The following is a 20,446-nucleotide window of genomic DNA, read 5'->3' on the forward strand; positions in this document are numbered from 1 at the left end:
AGAAAGAAAGAAAGAAAGAAAGAAAGAAAGAAGAAAGGAAGAGAAAGAAAGAGGGATCTGGGGAATGTTGTAGACCAACTGGAAGTTTGACCTGAATGTGCTCCACTGATTTAATGCAGAGAGAGCTACCTTCCATGGACCGTTCATCACTTTACGCTTTAAAGCCAGCTTCCTGTGATTAAGTTGGCAGCTAGAAACATAGCTGGGGGATTCTTGTCCCTCAGCATGGGAGCTTCAGGGAACAGGTTTGAGGGATGGTCCAGTGGGCTGGAGCTGGAAAAGGAGACTCTATCCTGCTCTAACGCCACTGCTGTGCACCGTAGGAATACTGGAGTAACCTCCCTGAGCCTCAGACACTTCCAGTCAGGTGGGTTAGAAGTCTTGCCTTCCATGCCTCCAAGTGGGAGGGTGGGGTGAAGCAACAGGTGTGGGGAGGTGCTTCACGAGTGGTCTTGAGTTTCAGGGGGCTAGTTCGTACGTTATGCTTTCCTGCTATGCATATCTATGTCACAGCCTGACAGACCAAGATGAAGTTTTAAAAGCAGCTTTACAGTGAGTGATTCTTTCTTAGGGTTTGCCTCATGAAAAGTGCTTGGAAAGAACACCGGCTTTGGAGACTGATGGACTGTGGTTTGAACCCAGCTCCATCACTGGCGGTGTGATCCTGGGCGAGTCACCACCTTTCTGAGCCCCAGCCTTCTCAGTGGTAGCATGGGGTAGAATCAACCTGTCAGTTTGAGTCATGCAGTTTGAGACACCAAGATGGCATTAGATGTGCCAGAGGTCCTTTGAAGAGACCTGTGAAGGGAAAAGGGGAGAGGGAGCAGATGTAAGCAGGGACAGTGTCCAGACCGCAGTGCAGGTCGGACTTAGGGCAGGAAGGCGTGTGAGCAGCAGGAACCTCAGAGCATGTTGCCCAGGTCTGTGGGGAGTCCCAGAGCAAAGACTGCCCATTAGAGGAAGCTGTGTAACAAACAGCCCCACATAACAGTGTCTTGAAAACAAGAGCCATTCTATAGTTCATATTTTTTTGGGTCAGGAATTTCGGCAGGCCTTTGCCGGGTGATTTTTCTGTTCTATGTGCAATTGATTAGGGCCTGTCTTAGTTTGGGGTGCTGTGAAAAGGCACCGTAGACTGGGTGGCTTACACAACAAATGTTTATTCCTCACAGTTCTGGAGGCTGGAAAATCCAAGATCAAGGTGCTCAGAGATGTAGGGTCTGCTGAAGACCCACTTCTGGTTTGTAGGCAGCTGCCTTCTTATTGTGTGCTCACATGACAGAGAGAGAGCATTTTAGCCTCTTTCTCTTTTTGTAAGGACACTAATCCCCATCATGGAGGCTCTGCCCTCATAACCCCATCTAGCCCTAACCACCTCCCAAAGGCTCACCTCATAATAATACCATTCCATTGGGGGTTAGGGGTTCAATATGTGAATTTGGGGGGATACAGCCATGCAGTCCATAACGGGTCACTTAGTGGTATTCAGTAGGCAGCTGGTCTGGCCTACAGGGTCCAAGATGGCTTCATTAATATGCCTGGTGGCTTGGGTGGGGTGGAGGGCTTCTGGAAAGCTGGGCTCCACTGGGCCCTCTCCGTGTAGTCTTGGAGCATCTCCATGTGGTCTCTTCAGCCTGATTTCTTACGTGGCAGCTCAGGACTCAAGAGGGAGTGCTCCTAGAGGCCAGTTTCTTCATTGCTTCCGTTGTGTCCCCTTGGTTGAAATAGTCTCAAACCTGCCCAGGTTCAAGGGAGGAGATATAAACCCATCTTTCAGTGAGAGAGAGGAGCATTAAAGAAGCGTGACCATCTGTAATTCAGCATCTATCTCCTAGGGTTGTGGAATATGACAACGTTTATAAAGCACCTGTCATGGGGACTGGCACAGAGCAGGTGGCCATCAGACTGGAGCTGCCATTCTTAATGGTTTTTTCCCATCGTTATTATTACTGCTGCTACTATCACACCCCCTCCCCATTTCTGCCTGCCGTGCTGATGGTTTTGTGTCTGGAGGGTGCCCGCGTGAGATGGGCTTAAACTGCGAGGCTTTTAGAATGCACCTGCCCCCTTTGTTAGCTTCCTGTGAGGTTGCCATCAAGACCCGTTTCCTCCCCGAGGCTTAGGGCTGCTTGTCCTTCTGCAGGTGTGGTGGACCTCAGCTTCGAGGCTGAGAGTCCTCTGACACCCCCAGCTGAACTCCTGGAGAGGTTGCCCAGCTATGACTGCCTTTTTCAAGGAGGTGGTAAGTCCGTGGGGGTTTTGTATCCTGTGGCCTCTTCTTGGGGCTTCTGCAGCTTGGGGGGGACATCTCTGGAACAGGCCAGTGCCAGGATAGCTCCCCTTTCCTCTGGGGGCCCTGAGAAGACCTTGTCAGCATCGGGAAGGAACGGGAGGACATGGGCATCAGTCCTGTGTCCACAAACATTCCATGACCATATCCATTTAAGACCAGGATGATGCTGGCCTGAGAACCATTATTCTTTTTCTTCACCTGTTCTTTCTCACATTCAGCCAGTCTTTCCTTCTTTCACTCCACAAGTATCTGTTCCCTTGAGCTAGCCTGACTCCTCCCCTCTCTTCTAGGACAGCAGATATTCTTCCCACCTTTGGAGGCCCTGGGGAGACCCCAGGAACCAAGGTGCTGGTCCTCATTCCTGGAACACAGGTGAGCTGCAGGTGTGCTTGGTGATCCTCACAGAGCCATCCCACAAGGTCACCTGTGGTGATCTTCACTGTCACCATTGCCCCCGAGGGCCCTCCTCAGGGGCCACGATCTCAACCCTGACAGCACATTAGGAGCTACTCCCAGGGATAGGGCCTGGGAATCTCTATTTTACACAGCTTTTCAGGCTATGCGGCTCCCAAGCCAGAGCTGCAAACCATCATGGAGACTGCAGGTTGCAAACTTCAGCCCCTGGGCCAAATCCAGCCCCTGCCTGTTTTTGTAGATTGAGTTCTGTGGGAACACAGCCTCTCTCATCTGTTTACTTGCTATCTGTGGCTGCTTTCCCGCTACAACAGCGGAGGCGAGTGGCTGAGACAGAGATGAGATGGTCGGCAAAGCCTGAGCTATTTACTATCTGACCCTTGACACAAAAAGCTCATTTACCCCTGGAAAGGCCCACACCTGCCTTGTTTTGAGAGGACTGGGGCACAGTTCCAGCTTTGCTGCCAGCTTTGTGCAGACAGGAGGGGGAGCCTGGAGCACTCCCCTTCTCCTCCCTGCTGCCCGCCTTCCGTGCCCAGTGCAGGTCTGCTTCCTTCTAGTCCAGCGGTTCTCAACCTTTCACCGGGGTCGCCTAAGACCATTGGAAAACACATATTTTCGATAGTCTTAGGAACCAAGACACCGCTCCTCTATCCGTCTCCAGGCCCACATGCAGATACGCCCACATACGAGTACACGGTGACCCCTGTGAAAGGGTCGTTCGACCCTCAAAGGGGTCGCGACCCACAGGTTGAGAACCGCTGTATCTAGTCCACAAGCTTCCTGCAGGCACACAGGCCCCTTTGGGTGCAGGCTGGGGTGCTGGAGACACGAAATGGGCTATTTGGAGTTGGCTGCAGTGAAGAAATGTAGGAAGATATGATGGGGTTTGAGGGAAGAAGAAGAGGGCTCCTGCTTACTGGAGGTGTAAGCGCAAGGGAAAGTTTCTCGGGACCTGGCAGCTGAGCCTCAGGAAGGAGTTTTCCAGGAGGAGGGCGAGGTAACCAGAGAGAAGGCCGAGGGAGGGGTCGGTTGTTTGTCTTCCTACCCTCTTCTCTCTAATCCAGCAGGCTCACTGTGAGTTGCTGTGGGTGCTGCTGTTGGGTGGTTCTTGGCTGGGGTCTTCCTCTGAAGTTGCTCACAGTTCCTCTGGCTGAGGTCAAATTCCCCAAGGGCAGGAACCTTGTCTAGCCTAAGTCGGCCTCCTTAGCTATGTGACATCTTCTCTGGATCTCAATTTTCCTCAACTGTAAAATGGTATAATTCATCTTTAAGGTTTTTTTCTTTTTTTGAGTTCTAAGGCTCTATCAGCCCTTCTCCCGAGCTCAACAGTCAGCTAAAGTGGTTTTGCTGTCCTTTAGAAAGACCTGCCGCTTTCCCACCCTGGGCATTTGTTCGCACGGTCCTGGTTTCCCTTTGCCAGGATGCCCTCCCTATTTGGACTGCGAGCGCTCTCCCACTACTGTAGATCAGTTTCCATCGGCACAGTGAGGGGCAGTCTGGCCTGGATGAGCCTGCAAGGCTCTCCTCAGACCCCCTGCCTCTCTGCTCCGTCCCTAGCAGAGTCCCCGTGGTGACGGAGCAGGTGGCACGTGAAGCCCTCCTCAGCTTCGTGAACTCCAAATGCTGCTATGGCAGCTCAGCTGCAGGCGACCTCATCATCCAGGAGCTGAAGCAGCAGACCTTGTGCAGGGTAAGGGAGCTGGGCCTGGTGGAGACCATGATGTGGATTGTAGAAAGGCGTCCGGGGAGGGGGCAGTGTGTGTGAATGGCGGCGACTGAAGTCCCTTCTGTGACTTCTCAGGTCTGAAATCTGAGTAATAATACAAGGAGTAATTATTATCAACCATCACTGAAAAGTTCAAATGTGCCAGGCATCAGGTAAATCATGCGAGATGTGTCATATCACATCCTTACAGCTACCTACATGGTAGGTGTTATTGTCATCAGTTTATAGAGGAGGAATTGGATGTTTAGAGAGGTGAAAGTGCTTGCCCCAAACACACAGCTAGATACACACTCAGGTTTGCTGGCACCAAAGCTCGTGACCTCAGACACAAGGCTGACCCGCTTCTAGAAGGGGTGGGCTGGGAGAGAGAGGTCCATCGACTCCCCTGCACCCCAGCTTCCTCTACCCCCGCCCCCCAAGTTACATCTATGCCAAGGAATCATTTATTCATCACTGGGGCCTGATGCTCCAGGAAAACCCTACACCGAGACCACAGCCGGGACCACAACAGGCACCTGTGTCACCTTCGGCATTGGCAGGACAGCTCCTCAGTTCCCATTGTCTAGTGTCACTGGCACAGCCATCCTCTGGTGAGCACACAGTCACACAGAAATCAGACGAGCCTTGCCGGGACTGGTGAGAGCAGGGCTCTCGGGGAAGAGGCCCCTGTGTAGTTGTGTGGCTTTGGGCAAGTCAGCTGACCTCTCTGAGCCTCCATTTCTTCACATGAAAAAGGAGCCAGGTGATTTCCAAGATCCCTTCCCATTTCGTGATTCTGTGGATCAGGATCAAGAAGGATCTTGACATCAGGCAGATAAATTCCTCCTGAGGGGAGTGGATCCCACAGCCTCCATCGTCAGAGGACAATCGCTGCTCCCAAACTTGCCTCTTAGAATGCTTCTATGTATAAAAAATGGGGAACGGAAATCGCCCCAGTTGTGAGCCTGTCAGGGAGATTTCCTGGGACCCACTGACCTCTCCGCAGAGACATCTGGAACAGAAATCACTATGCCAGCCTGTTCTAAGCAGCTCCAGGTGCCATGAATGGGGCGTCTGGTTTCCCCACTGAGAACCCCCTGGGGTTGGGGGTGAGGGTGAAGGTGGGGAAGGGGGACTTCTTCTGTTTGCAAAATGCTCTGTCTTTCAAAAGGGCACGCGTGTGAACATGCTGTCTTTTTCTCTACAGTATCGACTAGAGACTTTCAGCGAATCCAGGATAAGTGAGTGGACATTTCAACCCTTCACTAGTAAGTGAATTGTCTGAGATCAGTTTAGTTGGGAGCAACTATGGCAGGGACTAGTCCTGGCCACTAACCTTGCATGAGATGCTCTTCTGCTCAGAACCTCAGTTTTCCCCATCCCCTGTAACATGAGAGGATGGGTTTTCGTGTCAGAGGCTTTCTAGGGCTGATCTTAGCAAATGCTTCCCGTCCAGGAAAAGGTTTGTAGAGGGTTCTGAGAAAGTCTAGCATCTGCCTTTGGCCACAGGCTAGTGCTGCCACGTGGGGCTATATTGGAAAGGCAGCATGTGTGCGTGAGCATCTCCCTGCCTCCCAGGCCACCCCAGCACCTCCCAAAGTCTCTAGATCCCTGGGCCCCCCTTCACTGTACCACACCACCTCCTACTGAAACCCACTAGAGGCTTCAGGGTCTCTGTCTAGGAGGCCCTTTGTCTGCTGACCACTTCGGCTCATCCTTCAAGTTTCAGCTCACAAGCCACCTCTTTTATGAAGCCCTTCAGGATTTCTTCCTCTGCCACTTCTCTCCCCAGCAGAATGAGTCAGTCTTCTGGGTTTTCAGAGCCCTTTATGAAACTCTTGTCCAAAGCACTTACCATCATGGTTGTAGCTGTGTCTGTCTCCTTGATTGGAGGAAGAGAAAGAGAAAGAAGATGGTAGGGATGGAGATGATAGTGACAATAGTGCTGGTTTATGGAGGCTTCACCATGTGCCAGCCCTGTGCTAAGCATTCATATGCCTTCTTCTATATAATTTTTACTCCCATCCTAAATGGTAGGTGCCACCATTATCCCCATTTTAGATGAGAGAATTGAAGGCCAGAGAGGTGAACACATTTGTCTGGAGTTACACAGCTAGGAAGTAGAAGAACCAGGCGTCAAACCCGAGTCTCTTCAACCCCAGAGCTTGGGTGCTTAATCACTGACGGCAAGGAGACCCTTATCTACCTGTCCCTCTAGACGTGTCTAGCCTCATGCCTGGCACCAAGTGAAGCCTCTGAAGTACTTGGTAGATAAGTAAAAGGTTGTCCTGGCAGCCTTGCTGTGCTTACAGTGATCCCTGTCTGTGTCAGAACGCTCTGTGGATGGGCCACAAAGAGGGACCTCCCCCAGGCTTTGGGACATCAAGGTCCAGGTTCCTCCGATGTTTCAGGAAGACACCAGGAAGTTCCAAGTCCCTCACTCATCACTGGTCAAGGTAACGTGATTATTGGAATCTTTGCCCTTCTCTCTGAGCTGGTGTTCCAGGCACAATAAGTTTCTTCAAACTTCATCCTTTTAAAAAGGGAAACCCCAAATCCAGGCTGTTGGTTTCTTTCTTGGCTTTTTATTCACGTAGCAAAAGGATGATCCCATTTACAAAATTGCCATCAGATTTAAATAGCACTCACATTCCTAGACCATCTGAATGATTTTTATCCCCGCCCGCCCCCTTCTTTTTTTGCCTGATAGTAAGCAGCTGAAGTGCTGAATAAAACGGATATAAAATAAAGTTAAAACATTGTTGGAATTTTTCATGGAAATCAGTAGGGGAACAGAATTTAACTTCTATCCTGTTTTATAGAATTATCACAACATGAAATGAGGGTAACCTAATGTATTACAAAAACACAGCTGAGCTATTTTATATTATGTTCTTGTCTAATTACCTGCCTTGTTTTTATTTTAGAACTTGATTCAAGCATGTAATTTAACCCCCTGTATTTTCATAGCATTATAAGATGGAGGGGATTTTGAGAGGTTAAGCAAGTGTTTCACTTTTTTCTCAAGAGTGGAAATGCTATTTTGATTCAGTGATTAAATTCCACTAGCTAGCTCATTGCCTCTCACAAGAGTGTGTCCATTTTTTATGACTTCTATTTCCAAAGACCACCTTAGCTCCTTAATGGGCGAAGGGCACTGGTCTTTGGGGTTTAGCCTGGGAATGAGAGTCAGGACATGGGATGGGAGAGCAAGTGTCCTCTTAGTATCCAGGACAGACTGAGCTGGGGCTCTGAGGAAATGGTAACACATTCTCCTGGGCTTGGCATTCAAGGCCCTTTTCATCACAGTCAAGTGGGAATGGCTGTCTTCCCACCCTGCCTCTGAAGGGCTGCACCTCTGTTTGGGATGGTGACATCATGGGGGCAAGGGTTGGGGTGGTGAAACCAGGAGCTGCTGGGAAACTAGATTCAAGAAAAATTTCACCTTCAGGAATGCCACAAATGCCATGGGCGTGGGCGCTACAAGTGCAGCGGCTGCCATGGAGCTGGCATGGTGAGTCACGTGTGGCTGTTGGTGAGTGAGTGTTGGGGGAGGGGGCGCATAGAGACAGAGGGTTGGGCTGGGGTCCTGGAGCACCCCACACTAACAGTGTGACCTTAGGCAAGTCGTCCTCCATTTTCCCACCTCTAAAATGGAAAAGTTGGATTGGGTCATCTCTACTGGTGTTTTTCACTTTGATGGTTTATGACTGTAATTCTTCTCTCATTTTCTCATCCATCTACAAGCATTCATTGAGTGCCTGCTTGGCACTAGGCCCTACAAGAGGACTAAAACCTGGGGTCCTTCCAACCAGGGACCCCCTGTCTGTGGGGGAGACTGACGGAGACCAGCACTTGTAGTACAGGATGGCGAGTGCTGAGCAGCTGAAGTTCAGAGGGCTTCTAGAGACAAGATAGACCGGCCCTTGTATCGGCTTCCGTGAGCCACCTTAATGAAGTCCCACAAACTGAGCGGCTTAAAACCATAGAAAATGTATTCTATTACAGTTCTGGTGGCTGGAAGTCCAAAATCAAGGCGTCGGCAGGGTTGTTTCCTTCTGGAGGCCCTGAAGGAGAAGCCATCTTCCAAGCTTCTGGGAGCTCTGGCAGCTCTGGCAGCTTCTGGCAATCCTCGGTATTCTCTGGCTAGAAGCTGCATCACTTGAGCCCCGGCCTCCATCTTCACATGGCCTTGTCTATGTGTGTGTTTCTTGTGTCTCCTCATGGCCTTCTTATAAGGACACCAGTCATTGAATTTAGGGCCTACCCTAGTCCAGTATGATCTCGTCTTAACAATTACATCTGCAAAGACTATTTCCAAATGAGGCCGCATTCTGAGGTTCTGTTGGATGTACATTTTGGTGAGGGGGCAAAGGGAGGACACTATTCAGCCCAGTACAGGCTCCTGAGCACACAGTCATGCTCTCGTGGCCTCAGCCTTCTTTTCAGAAATCTTCAGGGCTCTTAACCATCCTAGGAGTAGTACCAAGCTCCTCGCGTGTTCTTAGCTCTCCCCATTTGCACCTGATCCTTTGGACTTCCTCCATCCTTCCACCTGCTGGCCTTCTGTCTATCCCTTCCACCCTGGTGGTGCCCTCCTTCTGCCTGCTGTGTGCTCACCCCTCTATCCGCTCACGTCCTCTTCTGTGGCGCCAGCTGTGTTGAGTACCCGGTGTCTCTCTCCTGTGCGTTCAGTCCTACCATTCTCCTCGTGGCTTTCCTGAGCCGCCCGCCCCCCCCCCCCACCCTGTGGTCTTTTCTGTTTCCTCCTCCACCCCTTTTCCTCTCCTTCCTCTCCCTCTTCCCTCAGGCTTTTCCTGGAATGTCTCCAGAGCCAACTGTCAGCCAACTGGGGGAGCACTGCCTGGGTCACTTCTGGGCCCCTTTCCAAGATGGAGACCCTCATCTCCAATGGCAGCTCCCTCAGCCAGGCCGTCCCGCTTCCTACACCCTCTGGCCGGGGCTGTTTGGTTAGGGGACAGTCCCAGCATTTGTGGGGATCAGAGAGGAGCAGGAGAGGCTGATGTCCCAGAAGAAACAGGGATGTTAGGATGTAGATTCTTTGAAAGGTACAACAGAAGGGGTCCAAAGATTCACTATGTCCGACCCTCCCATTTTATAGACGAAGGGGCACAGGCCCCGGGAGAGGTTGCTTAAGGTCACCAGGATGGGATTCAAACCAGGTCTCAGGGTGCTCTTTGCCCCACTTCCCTGGGAGGCCAGTGGAGGCTGAGGCCATGGTGTGTCTGTAGGTGAGGTGCCCTTCCTGCCGTGGAGCCAAGCGCAGAACCAAGCAGCCCAGGAGGTGTCAGATGTGCTCGGGGTCTGGCAGGCACAGGTATGAGTGGGTCTCCCTGACTGTCTTGCTTTTCATTGTCTGCCTTTCTGGGAAGCAAGCAGGCACCCTGTCTGTCTTGTCACCCCCGTGTCCCTAGAGTTCTGTGCATAATAGTTGCTTGATAAATATTTGTGGAGTGGGTGGGCTTTTCTCAAGGCCTGATATTTCTGGAAAAGACTGGAACTTATCAAGCAATCTGTGTCAGGTGTAAGGATCATGGCATTGCAGGAAGGCAAGGGGGCAGTTTAAGAAAAGGAGACCTCTTCCTGCCTCACGTGGTGGGGAAGTGAATATAGAAAACCATCCAAAGATGAGATTCTTAATTCTCTGAGACTCGGGGCCTGGGAAAACCCTCATTTATAACTCATTGCAGGGCGTGAATGGAGGATAGAAAAGTCAAGGAAGGTTGGTTGATTGTCTAAACAACCAACAAAGTTCCATCTCTGCTCATAAGGCTTTGCAAACAGTGGGGCATTGCATTTTGTAAATAATTGTCCTTTAATGTATTTATAAGTCTTTAAAGGGAAGCAGGAAATCATGAGGAGTGAAACTATTCAAAGTTGTGTGGGTTAATGATACTTTTGGCTCACTGAGGCCCAAGCCATCCTTCTAAGAAGCCAGATGGTAAAGTTTTGGCATACCTGCCACCTGTGGTTGATAAAAAAGGTCTTTGATTTGGAAAGAAACTCAGGTTTCTTTCACTTACAAGTGAAAGAAATCCAATTCAAACCGGTGTTAGCAAAAAAGTAAACGTATAGTCCCATGTAATGGAAAAGTTCAGGAGTATATTTCTGGCTTCAGGTACAGCTGGATCCAAGTGCTTAAACACGGCCATCAGTAACCTGTCTCCATTTCTCACCCTGCTTTCCTTGGTGTTGGCTTTATTCTCAGGGAAGCTGTCTCTTATGGTGACAGAGGGGACCACCCGCATCTCCAAGCTTAGTTAGTAATCTCAGTAGAAAAGGATGTCCCTTTCCTGAATGTTCCAACAAAAGTTATGGGGCACGTCTCACTGCACTCACTTGGGTCATGTGCCATCTTTGTATCGGCCACTGTGGCCGGGGAGATGGAATAAGCTGACGGACTAGGCTGAGGTCTCCAACTGGTCATAGAAGGGGTGGGGGCGAGCCCATGAACTATGGGGACTGGGTGGGAGAAGGGTGGTCCCCAAAGGGAAATTAGGGCACTGCCACCAGTAAGAGGAGGCCTTAGATGGTGGGCAGGTGGAAGCAATCTATGCCCACCACAGTCCACACCTACGAGGAAGGATTTGGGGGTGGGGGCCTCTGGAAGCCACCAGGACCCCATGACTATCTGAGTGGTGCTGATGGTGTGTCCCTCTCAGGTGCAGCACGTGCTCAGGGAGGGGGACCAAGACTTGTGCCACCTGCAAGGGGGAGAAGAAACTACTGCACTTCATTCAGCTGGTCATCATGTGGTACGTGGCAGTGTCTCAGAGCTGTGGCCCAGCGGGGGTAGCCGGGGAACATGGGCTGGGCTGGTTTCTGCAGAGAAACTCCACTGGCTTGGGGCTTTCACAGCTGCCGGGAGAAAAAGGCTTAAAGAGACTTGGGAAGGGGCGAGATCCCTGGGAAGAGGCAGTGTGGGATGGTGGGGCGCTGCATGGCGTTAACGCAGACCTGAGTTCAAATTCAAACATCACCACTATTCTAGTGCAACAGCCACTCATCACGTGGGCAACCCCATCTGGGCAGTGAGTCCCTAGGTCCTAAATTCCCATGTCGGGGAAGACTCCCAGGCATTAAGTGTTTCTCCCATCAGACACCATGTTAAGCACGTCACAGGTAAGGGTGAAATGAGGTAATAAGATGGAGCTGTCAGTACTTGACTAGCTTCCTAGTTTACAGCTGAAGATACCAAGGCCCAGAGAGGCTAAAGAAGTCTCGCAAGGTCCCTCCAGTAGGAGCGCAAGCCTTCCAGCCCAGGTCTGCCTGATTCCAAGCCCATGTTAAACCGTCTCTCATCCTCTTCACCTCCAGGAAGAACAGCCTGTTTGAGTTTGTGTCTGAGCACCAGCTGAACTGCCCCGGGGAGCTCCTAGCTAAAGCCAAAGGAGAAAACCTCTTTAAGGATGAAAATACAACGGTAAGGAGGGCTTTGCAGACCTCCACGCGAAAGCTAGGCTCCCCTTACGGCTCCTCTGGCTTTCTGTGGGGCCGCATTCGTTTGTCAAGACAGGCTGGGTGGACACAGCTGCCTAGACAGCACAGAGGCTGCTGCGACCCCATGGGGCCAGTTCTCCCATGAATTTCACACACTTAACCCTTCCTTCCTCTCTTCTTCCTCCTTCTCCCTCCCTCCTCCCAATCTCCCTTTCACAAACCCGGAGACACTTCTCCTATCCTAGGAACCGTTCTGGGCTTGGGGATACCGTCCAACAAAATCCTTGTCCTTGTAGATCTCACAGTCTGGTGAGGGAGAAGATAATAACATATAACCACAATGTCAGATGATGGAGAGAAATATGCAAGCAGCAGGGTGAGGAGACATAAAGGGTTGGGGGTAGTGTTTCAGCTGGGAGGCAGGGAAGTGACACTGGGCAAAGACCTGAAGCAATAATGCACAGGGGAAGTGGGCCGTGTGGCCATCAGAGTGAGGGTGTGCAGTGGAGGGAACAGCATGACAGAGGCCTTAAAGTGAGCCGGGCAGAGCAAGGAGCTAAGACACGAGAGGTGCCAGCAGCCAGACCAGGGAGGGTCCTGTAGGCCAGGGATCAGCAAACACCGGCCCTCAGCCTGCTTCTATAAATAAAGTTTTATTGACACACAGCCATGCTTGTTTGTTTACAGATTGTCTGTGGCTGCTTTTGTGCTACAAGGGCAGAGTCAAGTAGTTGAGACAGAGGCCCTATGGCTCACAAAGCCTAACGTATTTACTACCTGACCTTTTACAGAAAAGAGGTGCTGACCCTGGGGTAGGCCTTGGCAGGAATTTGGCCTTTATGGGATAGCTGAGCAGGGTCCCTATGCCATTTTCTCTGAGGGGGCCAGGTACCCAGCTTTCTCTCTCCCCCTCTCGCCCTCCTTTTTTCCTCCTTTCCTTCCTTCCGCCTTTTCAAATTGGCTTCTTTCACTTAGTAACATGCATTTTTTTACAGTTGAGATGTAGTTGACATATATCATTATATTAGTTTCAGGTATACAATATAATGATTTAAGATTTGTATATATTGTGACATGATCACCACGATAAGTCTAGTTAACATTACCACACAGTTACAATTTTTTTCTTGTGATGAGAACTTTTAAGATCTACTCTCTTAGCAACTTTCAAACATCCTATATAGTATTATTAACTCTCATCGCCATACTGTACATTACATCCCCAGGACTTACTTATCTTATAACTGGAAGTTTGTACCTTTTGACCCCTTCACTCATTTCATCCAACCCCCTCCCTGTCCCACCCCCTCTGGCAACCATGGATCTGTTTTCTGTATCTATGAGTTTCGTTGTTTTTTAGATTCCATATATAAGTGAGATCATACCATATGTATCTTTCTCTGTCTGACTTATTTCACTAAGTATAGTAATACACTCAAGGTCCATCTATGTTGTTGAAACGTCAGGACTTCCTTCTATTCTATGGCTGAATAATATTCCTCAGCCTCCTTTCTTTGATCCAGTCACTCTGGCTTCCTGAATGCTCACGGCAGGCATCACCCCTATAGGAAGGCCTGCACCCCACCCAAGTCAGGCAGCCTCGAAGGTTTTCTGGGTGACTGAGTGGGCTGCAGGTGGAGGAGTAAGTACTCTGTTCACAGCCCCCTTCTTTTGTTGGACTTCCCGAGGTTTTAATGTGGATAATTGAGAGTCTGTGGAGGCTAAGCAGTCCCCACCCATTCGCAGCACAGCGGCGGACCCTTCCTCTCTGGGCCCTTTCTCCCATCTGCCTGAATCAGATCGCCAAGGCTCCAAGTGCTGACACCTGTTCAGTGCAGCGAGGTGGGCGTGTCTCTCTCCCCAGGTGTACCCACTTATCGACTTCCCCCTGAGGGAGATCTCGCTGGCCTCCCAGAGGGGCATCGCCCAGCACAGCGCCACCTTGGCCTCCAGAGCCCGAGTCCTTCAGCAGGTGAGCTGGGCAGGGGCCTGGGGCTTTGGGGAGGCAAGGCTTCCAGGGCCAGCCTGGGGCTCTGGGGGCACTGTCCCTCTGGTCACATGGAGGAGAAAACGAGATGTTTCTTCTGAGAATGGGAGGGAGGAAGGGATGAGGAAGCGTCAACCAGAGGGAGGGTGAGGGGGAGGAGCCCCAGCCTGAGGGGCACAGGGAGCGCTGGGGACTGACCTGAGGTCAGTGTGGCTGGAGGCAGAGAGCAGGGCAGACCGCACAGTCCATGGTGAGAAGTTTGGACTTTTATTCTCAGAGCAACAGGAAGCTATTGCTGGGTTTTAAGCAGGAACGTGGCTCAGTGTGATTTTGATTTGAACCTCCTGGGATTCAGAGAGGGGAAGGGAAAGTGGTGGGAACCCAGCGTTCTGCCCTTCAGGGCACTTTCCAAATCCCAGGCCTGGCTTCCACCAGCCTCCTGTCTGCAGGGGTGGTGGCCAGGGCCAGGGTTGTTTGGTGCTGTATCCTGGTGGCCACTAGGTGGTAGTGTTGCCCGTTGCATCCCTCAGCTCCCTGGCTGGAAGCTGCCGGAAGGTGGAGGTTTGGCTAGGGAATGCCCAGCGCCAGAGCTCTGTGAGGGGTTCTGTCAGCAGGTGCCTGAGTCTTGCAGACACGGCTCAGATCCTGGTTCTCCCACATCCTAATCTTCTTCCTCTTCCTTGAAGTCCAGTTTCTCATTTGCGGAAAAAGAGATGCTAAAACGGCCTCAGGGGGCATTGTAAGGATAAGACAATTTGCTTTAAGTGCTTGGAAACTGATGATCAAAATGATCAAAATGTTCTTGTTCCTTCTGTCCCCTTTGCAGTGAGTATTTCCCACTCTTTCTCTGCACATCTCCCTTATTTGCAGGAGAGAGAAGTATGCATTTAATTTAAAATTAATAAATGACCATCTTGGAGCTGGAATGAAACTCAGAAATCATGGAATTAGGGCACTACAAACTCAAAGGCCTACCAGGGCCAGGTGGTAACATGGGTGGGAGAGCCCTTTATCCGAAGGAGCCAGCCACCACTCAGCTTCACGTAGGCACCGAGGCGGAGATTTCAAATCTTTTAAAGTCCAGATTTTTATATGAAACCTTCTGACTTTCAATATTGACAACAAAATTTTTTAAATGCTAAGTGAGCACTGTATAGGCCGATGGGCCTACTTTGGCCTGTGGGCCATCATCGGCTAACCCTGGTCTAGTCCAAACTTAGGGCTTTTCCGATAAATCGGAGGCCCAGGGATTGGAAATAATTTGTCAAGGTCACACAGCTTCTTAGTGGAAGAGCCCAGGAGTAGAACCCAACTTTCCCGACTCCAAGCCAAATGTTTTATTCACCACAATGAAGAGATACAAGCAGCTCTTTGGGAGGCAGTGTAGGCTTGCCAGGGATGTCAGCCAGCTGGGAGATTCAGGACCCTTTTCACTGGGCCAGACGCTGCAGGGACCATTTGATTACCAGGCCAGGACCTGCTTTCCAGTTCGGGCATGCCCTCGCGGCTTCCAGCTCCTTCCCTTCCACGGACCTCAGTGTCCTCGTGTAGGAAATGAGTGGGCTTGGACCCTGCCTTAGGTGGGGCTTTGCAGAAGCGGATCCGAGGCAAGGATATTTTAAGGAAAGGCTCCCAGGACAACCCGGTAAAGTGGAGGAGATGGAGAGGGAGGTGGGAGAGATCACACAAGGGTGCAGTGTCGGTGATGGCCCAAGCCCAGGGGAGCCCTGAGTGTCAACCACACCCCAGGCTGTCCTCCCGGAGGTGAGCGAGCTGGACTTCTGTTCTTTCGCACCATGCCATCACTGGCACAACCTTCCCAGGCTCTTTCTGCTCCTGGGTGGGAGGTGGGTTCTGTATCTCAAGGATGGGACTCTGAAGAGGAAGGTTGAGCTGTGAGCAAGTGTGTGTGCAGCAGCGGGGTTGGGGGTGGGTGTGCAGCAGATGCCAGGGGGCCCAGTGGGATGAGAACAGTATCCACGAGAGATCCCAGAACGGTCTCGCAGGAAGCTCGCTCTTGCGGCACTAGTATTCTACGGTGTGGGTCACAGTGAAGAGCCCCAAATATTGAGGTAACTGCATGGGAACTGGGAAGAAGGCGAGGACATGATTCAGCAGTATGTGGACACTCCTGGAACTCTTTTGCTTCTGAGACTGAGGATTTGAGTCTTTTTTTGACCCCTCATTTGGCATCTGGGGAAACCGAGGCCCGAAGAGGCGAAGTGACCGCCGAGCTCTAGGCCTAGGTGGCCGGTCTCGGTTTGGAACCTGGTTTTCCTGTCTCGGGCAGCACAAGCCATTTGCGAACCAGGCCTGGAGCATGGAAGGGTAAACCGGGGCAGGTGCACATTGCTCTTTAAAGGGGGATGTAATGGGAGAAGAAGCCACATCTGTGAGTCTTTCCCCTACATCGTTCCTTGGTCCTGGACTGTAGATAAAGATTCATGCTGGTATTTTGTTGGGAATTAAGACGTTAGCAAGTGGAATCCAGTGTGGAGACAGCCATCATGGCACCGGCCCAGGCCATGATGCTCAGACCTGGGATCTTTTCATCCCAGGGGCATGACCGAGGTATACAAACAGATAAATGGCTGGTTACAAGATAACCACTTGATGGCAACTGATGTCCTGACCAACCTGTGGCCTCAGACTCAGAGACCATTCAGGTGGGGGCAGGTGGGGGTGGGGACGGGGTGGTATTGCTGTGTTCTCTGTTTGACCTTAGTAGAAAAGCCCAGAAATGAGTGGTGCTGCTGACACCACTGTCCAGGCCTTCTCAGCAGTGATGTTGACTGGCCCTCTCCTTCTCTCCTCGTGATTCCCATTTTGGGTCCCCCATACCAAAATGTCAGGAGGGGTTTTCTACCTTATATTTCCCAAATTAACACTTGGAGACCAGTTTCTGGCATACAAAGAAAACTCAGTCTCACAATCTCATTTGATTGTTGCAGCAACTCTGTGACATAGAAATCTTATCCCCATTTGACAGATGAGTTCACTGAGGCTCAGAGAAAGGAAGTACGAGATCACACAGAAAGCTTCATGGAAAACATATGCCCTGGTCTGGCTCCCCGTCCTGCCACAATGTCATGCTGTCCCTTGGCTTCCCTTCCAGTACAGTAGGGAGCTGCTTCTCAAAATCCCCCTCCCTTTGCCCCCCCCCACCTGTTTCACCTTTTTCCTGGGGCCTCAGACCATCACACACATACACTGAGAGGACTTGGACTCTTTTCCTAGGCAGGAGAAATTCCTGCACGTTAAGAGTCTGACCCTGGGCCAGCCACGCCACCTCCCTCTGGGTTTGTGATCCCCACACCTGAGCCTGGGACAGGGGAGCAGATAGTGCAGAAGCACTTAGGGTTTCTGACACAGAGCCTGGCCCACAGGATGTCCCCAAGGACGCTTCACTTCAATGATTAGGGGTAACTTTCCTATGTCAACTCCATCTGTAGTTGTCGATGACAAAACAGCATGGAAAGCTAATGAGGATGGGTGCCTCCATGGGAGCCAGTGTTCTCTCCCAGGTGGGGCTGCCAGTTCTGTTCTGGGCCCCTCGATGTCGGAAGGTTGTTGAGTCAGTACTCAGAGAAGAGGCCAGAGAACGAGGGACTTGAGGACTGTTCTCTGGGGGGAGGGAGAGGCCACATACAGGTAGGTGCTGGAGAGGAGATCTGAGCACTAAACAGGCCCAGCTATGACGAGGAGATGGAGCTTGACCTAGATGATCTTCCAAACTGGAAATTCCATGAGGCCATGGACCTCGATTTCCCCATTTGGTGGGGGGCAGGCAGGCTCGGAGAAAATCGCCTGAAGCAGCCCACCAAACTTTGGAATTCCTTTGGTGTCAATGTTCTATCTTAAAATTTAATTCAAATTGCATAAGCCACTCTCTAATATGTCCATGGTGGCTTTAATATAAAAATATTTAAAATGACTTTATCATCTACCTTTGTCTACTCACCATTTAAAAATGAATGTTTCTGGGAGCTGTCCTGTTTGGCTGGTGGCTTTTCATACATCCAGAGACTCCTCTGGGGATATGTGTGCCCCCAATTCATGAAACCTAGCATCAGGTGGTGGCTAAAGGTGAGAGGTTGGCTTGAGTCAGAGCGTAGGGTGTATGGAGGAGTGCAGGTGGATCTACATCTAGAGAGCCAGGTGGGAGCCAAAACGCCAACTCCACAGCATGAACTTCATCCCACAGGTAGTAGGGAGCTACTGAAGGTTCTTGAGCAGAAGAGTGACTTGATCAGAACACTGAAGTTTTTCTTGGCCAATTATTTTCTCAGCGCCAGACCATTGAGCTGATCCCCCTCACAGAAGTTCATTACTGGTACCAAGGAAAGACTAATGTCTACTACATCTACGGCACCGACCACAGGGTGTATGTGGTGGACTACCCTGAGCAGTACTGCTGCGGCTGCACCATCATCTGACAGGGCACCGCTATCCCCATGGCCCGCCGGGGAAGACAACCGAGATCTCTGAGTTCTGTCATCGTTGGCTGCATGGGACCACACACAAACCCAGGGTGTCTGTCCTTCAAGAGAATTCAGCTCATCGTCTGTCAAGCCACAAGTCTTTCTGGAACACCTTTGGTAGAATCTATCACATGTTTAACCTGCAAGAACTCAACTTCATGTATTTCTTTAGAACAGATCATTTAACGGCGGGGGCTTTGCCCCTGGCCTCCAGGCTAATTAATGCTCTGACTGAGCGCGTGCCTTTGATGTCGCTGTTTCCTGGGTCAGTCTCAGCTCCGGTGTGCCTCTTCTAGTGTGAGCCATTTGCCACGCTGAGTGTTATTGAAATGTTTAAAGATACACACACACTGGCTGCCCCTGAATGCACACCAAATAGTGAACTAAGGCATAAAGTACCTTTATGTACTAAACTTTGGCTCCCCGTTCTGTGGGTCAGGAATTCAGACACAGCCAAGATGGGGATGGTTTATCTCTGCTCCGTGGCGTCTGGGGCTTCACCTGGAAGATTTCCAGGCTGGGGTGGTTCAAGGGCAGGGGGCTGAAATCACCTGAAGGCTGGTTCACCCAGAGACCTGGTGGTTGATGATGGCCATTGGCTGGGACCTCCACGAGGGCTGTCAGCTGGAGCACCTACTGGTGGCCTCTCCACGCAGCCTGGGCTTCCTCAAGGCATGGCGGCTGTGAGGGTAAGCACCCCTCATGCTCACCCGACTGAGGAAACAGAGATCTCTCCCCAAAGTGGGGAGCAAGCCCTCTGTGTGGGATGGACTCAGGGCCTACTTGCTGGTCTCTAATGTGGTGCCCACGCAAGGGGAAATTTGGGAGAGTGATTTTGGATACATGCAGGTTCTCACATCACAGGTTTGGACCTCAGAACCTGTCCATTGAGTAGCATATAAACTGGAGGGCCTCTGTACCCAGTCAGGTGTGGTAGCTCCCACCTGGTGCAGCCAGGCTGGTGGGTGGAGGGGATGCCCTACAGACTGAATGCCCAGTTAGCTTTGAAGGGGTGGTTGTGGGGCCCAGGTAGGCCATGGTGCACCTGGATGTGGGTAACCAGGGGCCCCTGTCATTTTACTATGCCTGCTCCACACCCAGAAGGGGATTGCCATACCCCAAGACGGCCAGTCTGTACCCTCGCTTGATTCGGGAGCTCCTGCCTGCCTGCAGCCTTTGTCTCCCATGGGGTGGGAGGATGTGGACACAACAGGCCTGGCTGGGGCAGGCTGGGGGAGTCTGAGGCCATTCTGAGGGCATCTTTGACAAATGATATGCAGATGAGCGCTTGCCACTCCCCCAGCCCCGGGTTCCCTGCCTTCTGTTTCAGTATTGCTGTTTCCTGCACACTGGGGGTGGGGGTGGCTAGCAGGGCTCAGAGCGGTGACCAGCTTCCCTGGGGCTGTAGGAAACAAGGGAAATTTGACTGAGAAGCAAACGGGTGGGATTCTGGAGGCTCTGAGAGTCCTGAGCCCCGCAAACCTTCTAGGCTCAGATGCTGCCCCCCAGCCAATGCCACAGGCTCTGCATGTGTCAAGGCCAAGGGCAGAAGAAGGTGCACACTTGGGTCGGGGTGCACTCTGGTGCCTGGGGACAGAGCCTGGTGGTGGCAGGGGAACCAGGGAAGGTTCCCCAAGGCTTCCCACTTCTTCTTCCTCCTGCAACTGCATGCATTCCAGTCTGGGAGGTTCTGGTTAACAAGGAGGGTCAACCCCCCCTCCCCTCCCCCCGCCCCTGGTGTCCCCAAGGCCTACCTCTGTGGTCCTCAAAGGGGATGTTTTTGCCCCTAGGGGGACTTGTACAAATGGAGGGGACAGTTTTGGTTGTTGCAATGATTGGAAGCGACAGTATTGGTGGCATCTGGTGGATGGAGTCCAGGAAAGCTGTTGTCCAGCAGTGTCTGGGGACATCCCGACAATGAAGGGCCGTCCCACACCTCACACGACTTGCAGATCCACCACTGACATTTATGTCGAACTCACTCAGTTACACAAAATATCATCAATTATTGCTTAACACATTGCTGATTTTCATTTAGTGTTCCCCTCTGTTCTCTGATTTTCCTATATGTCTTGTTTGAAATGGCTTCCGGTCCTCTCACT

The 20,446-nt window shown here is 51.3% G+C and overlaps 1 protein-coding gene across 4 annotated transcripts in view; it reads left to right on the forward strand.

The window, feature by feature from the left end:
* Positions 1–18,720, forward strand: part of SSUH2 (ssu-2 homolog) — a 25,831-nt gene extending 7,111 nt beyond the window's left edge. The window contains exons 2-12 of one of the 4 annotated variants that reach the window (XM_019651038.1): positions 2,144–2,242; positions 2,584–2,665; positions 4,271–4,400; positions 5,623–5,683; positions 6,747–6,871; positions 7,867–7,929; positions 9,668–9,753; positions 11,099–11,191; positions 11,754–11,859; positions 13,741–13,848; positions 18,153–18,720. In XM_019651038.1, coding sequence (XP_019506583.1) covers positions 2,144–2,242; positions 2,584–2,665; positions 4,271–4,400; positions 5,623–5,683; positions 6,747–6,871; positions 7,867–7,929; positions 9,668–9,753; positions 11,099–11,191; positions 11,754–11,859; positions 13,741–13,848; positions 18,153–18,299 — 1,100 coding nt within the window. In that variant the 3' untranslated portion in view covers positions 18,300–18,720. Of the gene's footprint in view, positions 1–2,143; positions 2,243–2,583; positions 2,666–4,267; positions 4,401–5,622; positions 5,684–6,746; positions 6,872–7,866; positions 7,930–9,667; positions 9,754–11,098; positions 11,192–11,753; positions 11,860–13,740; positions 13,849–18,152 lie in introns of all 4 variants that reach the window. The other 3 variants (XM_019651036.1, XM_019651039.1, XM_019651040.1) reach the window with 3 other exon arrangements.
* Positions 18,721–20,446: the final 1,726 nt, after the last annotated feature.

The sequence above is a fragment of the Hipposideros armiger genome, unplaced genomic scaffold (assembly GCF_001890085.2).
Source record: "Hipposideros armiger isolate ML-2016 unplaced genomic scaffold, ASM189008v1 scaffold_152, whole genome shotgun sequence".
Lineage (NCBI taxonomy): Eukaryota > Metazoa > Chordata > Mammalia > Chiroptera > Hipposideridae > Hipposideros > Hipposideros armiger.